The following is a 14,237-nucleotide window of genomic DNA, read 5'->3' as shown; positions in this document are numbered from 1 at the left end:
TCCAAATTGATCTGTTCTATTGAGCTTACTTAATTTCTTAAAACACTGCATATTAATAAACTCAAAACAATATGTTGCATGTATAAGTGCACACAAAAGGGAAATAGATTGAATGTATTTGTCTGTGTGTGTGCATGTGATGTAGATTATGAGTTATTAATAGCCCTGAACAAACATCAATTCCATACAGGGAAACTGTTTTTCCCCTTGCTCTGTATTAGCAGCTAACCTTTAAAAGAGACCCTGTTCTCTGTAAGGCTGTTCCTGCAATACCTCCAGGATGGAGAAATGCATGAGGAATTACACTTCCAGCTAGAGAAAATGCTGATGGGAATCCATTTCCTGCTTACTTTTCATTTTCTTTGGCATGAAGCTATGAGAGGGTTTGAAAAACAACATGCAAGGGGGACATTAGGAGAAAAAGGGTTGGTGTTTGTATGTGTGTGGGGGGTGCTGGTTGGTTGTCTTCACAGTGTTGTGTACATGTTTGCAGCCCAGAGGCCAGACATCCTCCTGGTCTCAGAGGAGACCAGAAACATCATCCTGATGGAGTTGACAGTGCCATGGGAGGACCGCCTGGAGGAGGCTCACGAGAGAAAGAGGGCCAAGTATGAAGACCTGGTCATCGACTGCCGCAAGCAGGGCTGGAAGGCGAGGTGTCTGCCCATCGAGGTTGGCTGCAGAGGGTTTGCGGGGCAGTCACTCTATAAGACCTTGAGTGCACTGGGCATCACCGGAGTGGAGAGGAGAAGAGCCATCAAGAACATCACAGATGAAGCAGAGAAAGCCTCAAGATGGCTCTGGATCAGGAGAGGAGATCCATGGGGAGTAGTAAATGCCACCTGAACACAAGCCAGGTCTGATCAACCATGGCTGGGTCGCCTGGGCGAGGGTGTATGATGATTGAAAGACCCGAAACACCCGATGACCCCAGGTTACATCACTGATGATGTGTTCAGGAGCATCCACGAGATGTATTCTATCAATCACTTAGCTGGAGAAACCAGTGGCGACCAGGAACAGACTGGTTGACAACCAAGAATAGGGTGGTGACAACTTGAGAGACAGTGGACAGCGCGGAGAGACAGCAACTGGGGCGGGGCGGATAAATGAGGTGTTTGTTATGCTGTAAATCATGCTAAGCTACCCTACAGGTCTCACAGACAACATGGAAGGTGAACACGCGTATAAGTTGGGATCATAAAAAAAATTGAAAACTTGAAAGGTTTTGCATTTTCAATGACTTATGTAACAGAAAAGTAAGCCTAGATGTTACGGGCAGACATTGAGATACAGAAGGCAGCAATTGAATGTGTGTTTTCCCACAATCAGCGGTACTTCACCCCCATGCTGGGTAATCATCTGTGTACATAAAGAAACCATTCACACTGCGGATGTGCCACAGAGTGTTTGCACATACAGCACTGTGAGTTCTAGTTGTGACAAGTTACAGGTTCAGGTTACTCAGAATGAACATACATTTGAACATAGGTAGACAAGTTATTAATACAACTGCAACACACAAGTCTGTTTGTAAAGGGTATGAAGAAATCTGTCGCTTCAATTGTTTTTTCTCTGCCTTGTGTTTTGACATAAAATGTACGGCAAAAAGGTATGGAAGCGACTAGTGATCAGAATTCAAATGATAAAGCTAATTTGAAAATTAAAATGCATTAACAAAAATGGTTTTTAAGTTTCAGAATATGGGTGTTTTCAAATTCAAAAATGCACATTATATGACTAAATTAAAATGAAGAAAATGACATTTGCTTTTTCATTTTCAAAAAATGCCCCGCTAAATTGCTAAATTTGTATCATAATTCAAATGAAATTGCTCATTTTAAAATGAAAATGCAGTAACAGAAGTAATGCAGTAATTTTACTCATGTTTTATGTCTTTTAAATTTACATTATTTTGAACAGCTCTTTGGTCAACTGTGGTTGTTTTAAAGCTAAAAGCTGGAGCTAAACAAATAAAGTTGGATTGGATTGGATGCTACAGTCTGTTGTGTGAAACTATTCTACAGTACTTCTATCAGAGATAGAGAGACATATAGTGAAAAAATACAGAGCATACACCCACATTTTCTAATAGTTGCTACATACATATCACAAACATACTGTATATACATTTCAGTCCTTCCTTTCAAACACACCACTTAGGTAAATTGGATCCACTGATTATTTAGACTATTTTTCTGACCTCTGTGTTCAGCAGACCTGAAATATCTTCCCTGTTTCCTCTCTTGTTATGAACCCAACATCAGGCAGTCTCAGTCTGCCTGGAGTAAAACATCATCTGGGATTATGAGCCATTTATTAATCTCAGCTCAGTAATACTTTGAGAGCCTAGCTTCAGAATCCAATGAATATTTCACAGTTTCATTTTCCGAGGCAGTCTCCAGTGCTCTGAAGTGTGTGCTGCTGGATATCAGTCAGTGTGGTTTATATCTGTGTGTGCATGTTTGTGTATCTCACTGTGTGGGTGTTTTGGGGAATTCATGTTTGGCACTTTATTTGGTCTAAGCACTGAAATGTATATTTTGTGGTGTCTGTGCCTTTATATGTGTTTGTTTTTGCTGTATAGTCTTGTACAGTTTGGTAGCTTTCAAGGAATATCTAAAAAGTATATATAATAAATATATAAAAAGCATAACCCCCCTTTTTATATGAATATGGAGAGAGACTGTTCAGGGTAAAGCTGAGAACGCTGTCAATAAATACAACATGCAGCACACATTCAGCGCAGGAAGAAAATCAAACAAGCACTCATACCTTTCAAAAAGGTTACCTAGAAGCTTAATGCTCCAATTGTTAAATTCTGATTGATTCAGTATATTCGCCAGCACTTCCTGACCTAAATGGTACATGACTTTGTATCCTTCTTTTATGTCAGCAACAGAATCTGCATCAGGCTGTGTGAGTAGTAATGCTTTAACTTGTTGTATGAACTACAATGGAACAGTAATACAACTGCTTAACTTTGTAACCAATTAAAAAAAAAAAAAAAAAAAAATGTAATGACCACAAAGTTACTAAAAAAACATTTACAATGAACTGAACAAAATGACTGGAAACAGCAAATTAATCACTGATTCACATCCACATTTTTAACTCCTGGGGGAGGATTTTTAAACTGACTGATCTGATCAAAAGAAGACACTCCTTTGATTTTGGTGCTTAAGAGATAAACACTGAGATTAGATATTTAATTCCTGTGATATTAGAATGCACAGTACATGATGCATATTTGTATCACTCCCTTAAGGGCAATGTTTTGTCCTGCTGTATAATTTTTTTGAGACTTAACATTTGATTTGAACTTTTTCTGTACTGAATATAATACAGGGTCAGACCTAGACAGGTTCCTGTTGTGACCCCGATCCTCATACAAATGAGACAAAATCTGTATAAATGAATCACAGTTAAGTATGAGATATGTACCTGAAAGGAGAAATGTGGTTGCAACTGTAGCTGTCTTGCTGAGATGTTTGGAACACGTCCATTGTAAGAGCAGAAATCACTATCTTGACGCAGGCACCTTCACTTTGCGTCAACTGTAGCCTAAAAATCCTAAAATATTAAGGCTGAATCCAAGGGCTATGCACTATTTCACTATACTGTAATGCAATAGAGACTCAATGGTTGACACAATAATGGGATTTGAAACACTTACTAAACACCATAACATTGCATCATCAATTATGTAGTGCATTGGTATATTGTGTTACGCAACTGGAATTGGAAAATACGGACCATGGCATTGTGGGAAAGAAAACAGCTGGACCAGTACATGCAGCGGACTGAATCTCTATGAATAACAGTTTCTCATGTAGTGGTTAATTAAGCTGTAGAAGGACATTTGAGTATTTCCTGACTAAACCCCAGGGTTATCAGTTGTTTTAGAAAATAATGAAATATTTAATACAACCTGGATTATATTAATACCTTTATTTTTATATGTGACTTAAATGATGATGAGTGAAGCTCTGAGGTGAGAAGGTGTTATGTATTTTTATAAAAGGTATGTAGGAATATCTCTATTGTACAGTAATGAATAGTTCTGGTCAGTCACATCAGTCACATTTTTAGACAACCATTTTCAAGCTGCATGTTCAGACAACATTTTGATAACAACCAAAAACACTGTAGTACACATGCCAGACCAGCAGTTGGCAGTGTGACCTTCTAATGAAACAACACACGCATGTGCACATTAGGGCTGGGTATTTCCCACAACCCCACGATACAATACGTATCACAATACAGAGGCCACGATACGATACATATCATGATATACACTGATCATAAATAATAGCCATGTCCTACACAGTTTTCACTACAACAGCTGTTCTCTTTTGTTGAGAATATCAGCAGAGGCATAAGGATCCTAAAACTTAAAACACTTAAATACAGGTCCTCAGAGATCCTAGAAATACATTAAAATATTAGAATCCCAGAGCTGAGGCTATGGTGTTTTAAAACTGTCATTACAGCTTTGCAGCCGTATTGATTCTGTGACATCTGCATCGATACATATATTTGCAAGGAGCGCATGACGATATATTGCCGTATCAATTTTTTGAGCACAGCCCTAGCACACATGTAGTCTTCCATAAAGTGGACAAAACGCACAAAAATGGCTTACGCACAAGCAATAGTGTGAAAGGACGATGAAGTGGGTTGTAATTTTCAAGAAAATTATGACTAGGAGTCAGTTTCACAAACAGAACTCGGAGTCAACTATTGTTGTTGTCCACATACTCACTCATGGCTATTGTCTGGAACTGTAAGGAGCATGTTTGTAGGGTCTCCATTTTCAGAGAAACTGTGTTTTTCCAGTTTAAACAGCATTGAAAAAAGTTCCATTTTAAAAGTTCACACAAAACTTACCTAACCTACAAAAGGTTAACTTAATTGGATGAAATCAGATTGCTTGTTTTTCATAATCATTTAAAGAAACAAGATCTGTTATTTTTCACATGTACAGATGCTTGAGCTCTTCAGAAGGACTTAAAATGTCATAAAGTCAATGTTAACTTCAATTCTTTCAGAAGCCTCTAAAAACCTTGAGAGAAAATGCTAACTAATGCAACTTTGCTCTTAATTAGTTCAAAGAATCTCCCACAAATCTTGCAGAATTTATACACCCTTTAAGGCACGCAGTATGAGCTGAGGACAGGAAAATCTATGTATTTTCTAAGCTGTGAGGTCATCAACTTTTCTAGCTGTGACCTAAATGAAAATTTCAGTTTACCATAGGACACAGGCTCATTAAAACATGTTGATACTGTTTTAATGTGCCGAGCCACAAAGAGAAGATTCAAGATTCATGTAAGGTCCTGAGCCATGATTCACAAAAGGGCTTTATATCAACCATTTATCACAATCTAATAATGCTAGAGCCCATGAGGTGGTATGACAAAATACAGACTTTCTGAAGGGGGGGAAGTGAAAAATGACACATTCCTCAGGGGGAAAATAAGAAAACCGGGGGATATATGGATTGAGTTTGCAAAGTCTCCGAAAGTGAATTGCTAATGACGCTGCCTAATGCTGAAGGCAACTTAAAACCTTTTCCCTTTGAATTTTGCTTGTGAGGCAATATTCCATCCAAGGGAGTGGCTTTTAGCCAATGAAGCCCAATACTCAAGAGTGTGAGCACACACACACATCCACACACACAGAAGTGGGCACAGATACCCACCAATGGTAGTACATGCACATAGACCTGTAGTCTGCAAACACAGTGTTATGTGTTATGTTATTTGACTTGTATTAGATACATACCATGTACCTGGTCAGGAAACAATTTTAAATTTAGCCTCCAACATGTTTTTTGAATAAATGTTACATGGCAGTTTCTGGTCGACTTGTCGCATAAAACCACTTCATTTCTTGATATCAGTATGCCTTTTTTTATAGTAAAGGAAGTAAACCTCAATTTCTGTGTCAGATTAAAAGCAGAACACACAAAATGAAATACATTCTAGCTGGAGAGGTACTCACCTTGTCCTTGTCTTCCACCAGGTCACTCAGTATATCATCAGGGTCTAGAATCCCCCCATCACAGTATTCAACGTGGTGAGTCCGAACCAGGAAATCTCCTTCCTGTAACAAAGGACACAACCATCAGCATCATGTGAGGAAGAACCTGAACCCTGATGAACCACTGACCACATTTCACTTTCAGTTCATGCACATATTGAAGAAGCATTTTGTTTTTATAACAGGAATACCTGCACACAATAAATCAATATAACATACATTTAATGGCTTCATTTAACATTATGGGTTCTCTTAGTGAGAAAAAAAGGATTTAAACTGTCTTCCTGCGTCATGATTTCGATTGTGTTCAGCAAAATTCACAACGTGCAGTTTCTTTGCAGCTCTGTACCTCCTTTAGTTCCATCTTTTTTTTTTGTGGAGTTTGCACACCTACTAGCTACAGTACGGTAGTTGAGCTCTCAGCCTACGGGGAAAGTTGTGAAGTATGGACCCACAGCTCACAAAGTTGCGCTGCCCACCTCTGCTGGTCAGTCGTTAACTTGAAGTGAGGAGTCTTTATAATCAAACCACACTCCACAAGGTTTATTTACAATACAGTGTACCATTGTTTTCTTTAAATGCATGATTATGACCTCATAAGGGGGAGAAAAGATGTTAAAAATAAAGTGCTGCTGCCAGCCTGGTCTGCTTTGCTTAGTATCCCAACAGAGCTTGCAAAACACAATGGATGGGGACAAATGTTCTATTGCATCAGGTTGCATTCAGTGGTTCATAGTGGCAGCTGCACTTGCTGTAAAGACAGCGCACGTCTCAGCATTACCAGTAACCCTGTTTGCATCAGTATATAGTCCAATTTTACAGTATATAACATTCTTTCTTCCTCTCCTCACTCTTCCCATTTCTTCCCTCTTCGTTTTTTCTGTCCACCTTACAGCATCCTCCCCTTTCCCTGGATGCCTTGTACCGATTACAACTCCAGCTTGGCCCTCTCTCTTTCCCCTCCTAGCTCCCTTCTCCGCTGTGTTGGGTCTGTGATTAATGACATCAACACTGCACTGGACAGCTGACTACATAGAGCTGGTTGTTGAACAACATACTGAGACAACACACACATCAGCACACAGAGGCATACACGGGCACAAAATCACAAACAGCCTGAGGAGAGGTATGGCTCAAAACTTTACAGGGACCTGCTCGATTAAATCACTCTTCCAGGGTCAGGTGCATGTCAATGCTTTTGGAAAACTCCCATCAGAGGGAGGGAAAGGTGGAGTGAGGAGTGTTGTGTCCCTAGATATCCCTGCAGGTCTCAAAGTCAATACCAGATCCCACACTTAACTTGGCTCTGCTGCAAAATGCTTTCCAATAAATTCCCTTCCCACTTCAGTGTTGGACTTTTCTTGTCTATTTCATGTCTTTAGATAAAACCAAGTGGAAGCAGGGTAATGCAGTAAATCTGACTAATGCAATCCCTCTTGCTTTATTGATATGCAAATAATAGTGAATAATGTATTACAAAGCCTGTAATTATGTTTTTAATCCAAAAACAACACTCATTTTTACTTTGTCCTGTTTCTCCAAACATCCTATCCTAGGATTAACTTTTTATGATAAAGTTGTTGTTTAACGCACTTTATATTCTTATCATTGTAATGAACAATGTAATCCCTCATTTTTCTCATATCATGCAGGTCTACATCTTTGATCTTTTCTTTGTTGAAAGGTGAACTGAGTTATGGTGTACCTGTTTATGTGTTGGAGAAGCTTAACATGGGTTGTTTGATCTTGGGTCTAGTCATTCGTCACTGTCACGTCGCGCCAGCAGATACAGTATATACAACTAAGGCAATCAGCGTTAAATATAGGCATGGTCAGTAATTACTTCTTGATAGAATTTTTTTTTTTTCTAGAGACTGTGGCTGCTCACTGTTAAATTGTCTCTCCCTTCCTCCCTCCTTTCCTCCCTCCCTGATGGAATTCATTGTATGACTTCATCTATTGTAACATTGAGTTGGCCAACACCCAGGCCAGACGTATGAGGGAGAGAGATATTCAAACTTTTTGTCTATATTGTTTTGTTTTCCCTTTTGCGGTGTGTTTATCTTCCTCGAGCACCATCAGTCAGGGTTATGTGGGCATATAAACGCTGGTGTAACACTTGGAAATTTTCACTAGTTTTACTACATTGTAGTGCCTAAGTGACATGTTAATTATTATATACCTTCTCTCCACTTTGTGTATATCGAGTTGTTTCGAGACTTGTGTTTGTATTGGCATCAGAATGAGTTCCAATATGTTTTAAATTTATAGAAACTGGTCTTTAGCAACCCTTAACCCTAGCTTAAACAGTGAAGCACAACACAAGCTAATTTATGTACTATTCTTGGACACATGATAAACTTTGCCATGGGTTACATTTTCAATAGATAACAAATATAATATTCCTGCCGATGCAGGTCATCATGTCCACATTTAGCCTGTGAGGCTTTCTCCCAGCACAGCTCTCACAGCAGACTATACATTGTTGTTGTTTTTATTTCAGTTTATATTGTGCTCTGGAGGTTCTTGGTCCCACGCACATTAGCAATTCATCAAATTACAACAGGCTAACTGACACACCATAAACATGGCGCTTTAGGGGACCCTTGGGATCAGGGTCCTGAGGGCAGTTTGCCGGCTCTGTGTTTTTAGTTATCGATAGCACGCTGTACAGTCTACTGTTTTACTTGAGATGTTGTAAATCTTTTCCTTTTCTTCTGTTTTTTTTTTACAGGCAATATGTAGTATTGCTGATTTGATTTATCCGTTCAAGTAATGGTCCTCGTGTATTTTACAGTTATGTTCCTTACAGTGTTATTCAGACATGTAAGCACGATTACAGAAACGGGGCATTTTAGGAGCTGTGAACAAAGGAAGTTTGAGCAGAGATAGAGAAATAGACAAAGAGCAACAGAGAACAGATTGTTTTTGTCTCACACACAATGAGTCCAAACACACAAAATCAAAACAGCAGATGAAGAGCAGAAGATTTGTCAAGGTACAATAGTGGTGATGCTGCAGAGCTCCATGTGGCTGATGTTGTTTTACATGTGGCTTTTCATTTTCCCCATTGTAAATTAGTAGAAGAACAAAAGACTTATAGAGCTATGGTGATTGGAATTTCAACAAGCATCACTTCACTTAGACTATTTGCTGACACAACGGGAAGGTTAAGATAGTTTATTTATTTGTTGTATTGCTTCCGATTAGAAATCTGTGTAAGAAGACAGCATCAGTAAGGATTTCTGAAACTAACTCAACTTTAGTGACCTTATAAATCCACGGCTCTGAGTGACTGGGATTGGGACAAAAACATCCATGAACAAAGAGGGAAAGGTTTCATGCTTATAAAGCTCAGCTAAGCCATGAGAAAGCAAGCATACTGCTTTCATTTAAGGCAGCATCTGCTTCAACAATCAACTGAGGAGTACATAAAGCTAATATGAAAGAAAGGTATTTGCTTATAAGCAGTCTGTTTGCATCCCAGCTCATTGGAAAAACACATGTTCCTTCTGTATTTACAGAAGAACAGAAGGAATAACAAGACGGGCTTGTTTTTAGGTCAACAACCCTCTTTGATCTCTTGTTAAAGAGGTAAACCATAGAGCGCAGAAGACAAGAGATGAGGAGGTATAACGCGAGCGATAACAGATATGAGTACACTGATCTAATCTGATATTCAGGAGGATTGCAAGGATAATATGTGACATGTATTTTTGTGAAAGTCAGAAACCCTGTGCCACAAGTCTGGCAGTAAAAAAAAACAAAAAAAAACAAGAGGTACACTTAGATATTGTAGGACTAAAGATAACAGCCGTAAACACGCTAATCTTATCTGAAAATCAGAGGGATTAGTACCTAATATGTGTGTTTTGCCTGAAGATATTTCAGAAAATATTGGGAAATTTTAGGTAATACTCTCAAGGCATGATCTGGAAATTATCAGGTTAACGTAAAATCCCTGAATTGAGTGCTTAATTTACCAGTCAAATTGGGCTGATCATGCAGCAGCTCAGTTCAATTTTAAAAGTCACATACTATGCAAAATGCAATTCACCGTGATTTTCTAACACTAATATGTGTCTCTTGCCCATCTACAAACCCCCCAGTTATGAGTCATCTCATGGTGGATAAGGAGCGTAACGACTTAACCCCACCATTCCTCCTCCATGCATTCAGCACTGCAGCAGAGGCGCAAGCACAGTCTTGAACTGGCTATATAAAAGTACCATTTGTGGAGACAAAATTTGAGTCTGTTTTGTGCTGATTGCAATGCAAGGATATTGCTGGTGGAAATACCATCGTAAACATACAGTCTAAGTAAGTATTTAAGTTTCCACATTTAAAGGAAATAAAATACCTGCATACAAATTCTACAACCCACCACAGGTTCTCTTCCGTCAGTAAGGATGGAATGAAAGATGGCTAATTTCCCCACTGATAAATCATTCTTTAATTGTTGGAAAGTTCAGTCAGTGACACTGATGGGAGATGACACAGAGTTATATATTTATTTATAACCTGAAGGGGCTTTTGGGAAAACAAAGAATATACTGTCAAACATTTTTCTCTTTTGGCTGCTCTCAATTCATCAGCTGTTTTTCTGAAAAACAGATATAACATCCCGATAATCTTTCCTTGGGAAAAAAATTTATTTTTAAAGTTCTCAAATTAAAAATCGTGATACTTTAGTGAATTGATTTTTCCCACCCCTAGTTATATTCATTTTAATACCAGATATAGATTTGTGTCATCACATAGAAATACATGTCATAAAACATCAGTATTCCTAAGCATGTCACACAAGCGCTGCAGTAGGTGATTCTTCACATCTCATTAGGAAATGTATCTTCATGGATCAAATGAGATCTTATTTCAACTACTTTACCTAACTACAAGTCCATTTTTTATGGTCTAGCCATCAAACTCTACACAACTGGGTTATAAAAAAAAGAGATGGAACAGCAGCACTGGATGAACACATTACTGTGATTATAGAGAATGCGTCACCTCCTTCCCTCCCACCGCCTCCCTCTGAGTAATAATTGCCTGTACTCTGGCATGGGGCCAGGATCTTTTACCTTTTTATCATTTTCTTTGGCCACACCTCATCAGAATTCCAGCCCTGGCTAATGAAACTACAGCACACACCGGCATAGGAAGGAACCCTTTCAAACACATCCACCACAATCTATATGTGCAAAGCACACAATCAGCTGACAAAAGCACCTAGTTTCACACTTTGTTCCAACAATTATAACCATGTTTGGAAAGCAATATAACTTTTATGAAAGTTTTTAATAAGTCAAATAAAAAAAATACCTACAGAAAGGTATAGACTTCAATTTGAAAAATGTATATATACTCCACAAAGGACAGAGCAGACTAAGCCTGAAACCATATAGACAAGCATCCTTAAACACACAACCACACACTTCTCTGTTTGACTAAAGGTAATTAAGAAGTCGGTCAACAAGCGCATAACTTCCTGACATAACTCCCCATGAAAACAACCTCAGTCTTTCTACTTCACTTTCTTTTTCAATGGCTATACTTCCTCTTCAACTTGTTCATTTCCTCCCTGCTACATCTCTAAATGAACCTTCTGTATTATTGTTCTATTCATGTGACCTTATTCTCAACAATCGCACAATTTCTCCATAGCCTTCAATTTCATCCATCAAGAATGATTGTTCCATATTTTAGCTGGCAGCTACCTGTTTTCTGCATCATTTATAACAAATACAGACAAATCCTTACACTCTTGGTCCATCAGTGAGGTGAATGACTTTTAATGACACACGTGCTCAGTGACAGCATACTTAGGCTGCTTTCACACCTGTAGCTTATTTGCTTTGTTCCAATTAAGCTGACAAAATGACAAACTGTTGCAGTTTTTCCTTGGGTCTTTTTCTGATCATATACCATTACATCACTGCATCCATTTCTCACTGTGTAGGTTGACAAATGCCATGTGCACTGTGCACTGTGGGACGGCTCCAAGAAGCCAGCTAACAATAGCAAGTTAACCAACAAACAAAATGAGTTGTGGGTTGACTTGGAGCAGTGAGGAGGTCTAATGCCTCATCGATATTTGGGCAGATAAGCACAGTTTTCAAATTTTTTAAATAAACAAGTTTACAAACTTTTGAGTCAGGGCATTTAAAAGAGGAGCTTTAGCGAGCAGTGTTGCATGAAGGTAAAGAAACTTTGATGTTGATAAATAAAGGCATGAGATAACCAGTTGTTGTATCAGTAGATGTTGCACAGTCCTTTAATATTGCTACACTGAGCATCAGCTCTTCTAATGATGTTGAAGTGGATAGAGACAGTGAGTAACGTTAGCCTATCACTACATTTTCCCTGATTATTAGTTCTAATAGAAATTGCCTATAGTAGATGTATTACTGCATTTATTACTACAGGCCTACTACTGCATATGTATACTGTGATGAGTCAACCACTCATTTGTTCCCGGATCTTGGTTTAATTACCTTCAAACGAACCGCTCTACCTCCTCTTAGCGATCTATCATGAGAAAGCTGAGGGCTACTGAGTTACCATATGTCAAAACCCGGGCCAAGGTGGGAAATGACCCATTTCAAAACAACTTCTTCAAATAATCCAGGTGTTATATTGAGAATCTCAATATAAAATCAAAATGCCGTAATCAAGCAGCCCTACATGATGTGCAATGATTTTTGGAATATAATAATTGTAATATATTCTGTGGAAGTGTATGATTAAACTTCATTGAGGTATATGGTTGGAAGAGCCTTTAAAAAAAGTGAATATCCAGAAAGAAAATCTGCGTCTTACAAACAAACTCATCAGCATTTTCTTATTTTTCTTTCACTTGCTCATCAGTATCCTGTTCCTTCAATCCACTTTTAGTTACGCACAAGTTACAGAGAGAGGTATATAAACTCTAATCATTGGGCTGTGGTGGAAGTGAAGTCAAAGCTGCTGAAACACACTAAAAAAACTTTGTGTAAGTCTAAACCTCAATTCTCACCTAACTTAAGCACTGCTTTGAAGGGCACTCAAATCTTAAGCACCACGATGGGAACTCCTAACAAAGAAGCTGATAAATGGGACGACCAGTGTTGGTAAGCTACAGTGGCTACGTGCAGAAAAACACAAGATTAAAAAAATGTGTTTATAATATGACTAACATACTTGCTGAGAGGGAAGAAGGTGATGGGAGGAGGGGAAGACTGAGGGAGGCAGAAGAATGCAAACTGTCTATGCAACAATTTAAAAGCATGATTTGCCGAGTACAGGGAGGAAGGATTAGGAACTGGACTGCTCTACAACACACACATATCCTGTCTTTCTAATACTGGAACACATTAACAGGCTAATAACACAGCTATACCAGATTAGTTTGGCAGGCAAATGATGGACTGAGGGAAAGAGAAAGGGAAAAATACACAGAAAGAAATACAAAGGGAGAAAACAGGATACGGTGAAGCAGTTGGACTTCGAGTATCTTCCGACAGAAAAGAAAGAAGTTCAGAAGAAAGCTGTCAAAGTAGGAGAAAGGGGCGGTATGATAAATGTGAACACAAAGAAAGAAGAATATTAAAAATGTCAAACAGCAAACAAGAAGTGGAGAAAGAGGCTAACGCTATCAAAAATAAGGAAGAATGACAGAGGAAGGAGAAGTAAAAACAGAATTAACAAGGGGAGTTTGCAAAGTGCTGACAAAGGTGTGAGAGGGAGTATGAAGAGAGAAAGAATAACAGAGGAGGAAGAGACGATAATGACAGGACACTGTAGGAGAGCAGACCAAACTAGCCTATTGGGGCACTATATTACAATCATAGCGAGGCTGCACATCAAATCATTTTATAATTTTTAACCAATACACTTGTCAGTGCCCATTAAGTACAAGTAGCAGGCTTTTTGGCTTGATGATGTTAAAGGAGGTCTGGTCAGGCTCTTGTTTGGCGCGGTGCTATTTGCTATCTTCTTATTTCCTGCTACTACCCCCGCTGTGCCATTCCCACGCACGGCCGAGTCTGCGGGCAAGTCCGCGGCCGCACATCGGAGAACAAGACAGAGAACATGACAGCTACTTTGTGTCCTATATTGAGTCATTTTAGTCCGATACAGCCATGAAACTCTGGATTTCCCCATAATGAAGGCTGTCAGGCGTTGTGTACCCGCGTGCTTGTGCTCGTGCA

General features: G+C 38.9%; 1 protein-coding gene across 2 annotated transcripts in view; it reads right to left on the bottom strand.

The window, feature by feature from the left end:
- The window catches only part of pard3bb (par-3 family cell polarity regulator beta b), a 218,939-nt gene that overhangs the window by 202,252 nt on the left and 2,450 nt on the right, over window positions 1-14,237 (bottom strand). For both annotated transcript variants that reach the window (XM_061053776.1, XM_061053777.1), the window contains exon 2: window positions 6,010-6,111. In XM_061053776.1, coding sequence (XP_060909759.1) covers window positions 6,010-6,111 — 102 coding nt within the window. The remainder of the gene's footprint in view (window positions 1-6,009; window positions 6,112-14,237) is intronic.

This window comes from Labrus mixtus, chromosome 13 (genome assembly GCF_963584025.1).
Source record: "Labrus mixtus chromosome 13, fLabMix1.1, whole genome shotgun sequence".
In the NCBI taxonomy this organism is placed as follows: Eukaryota; Metazoa; Chordata; class Actinopteri; order Labriformes; family Labridae; genus Labrus; species Labrus mixtus.
This window is presented reverse-complemented; position numbering and strand designations above follow the sequence as displayed.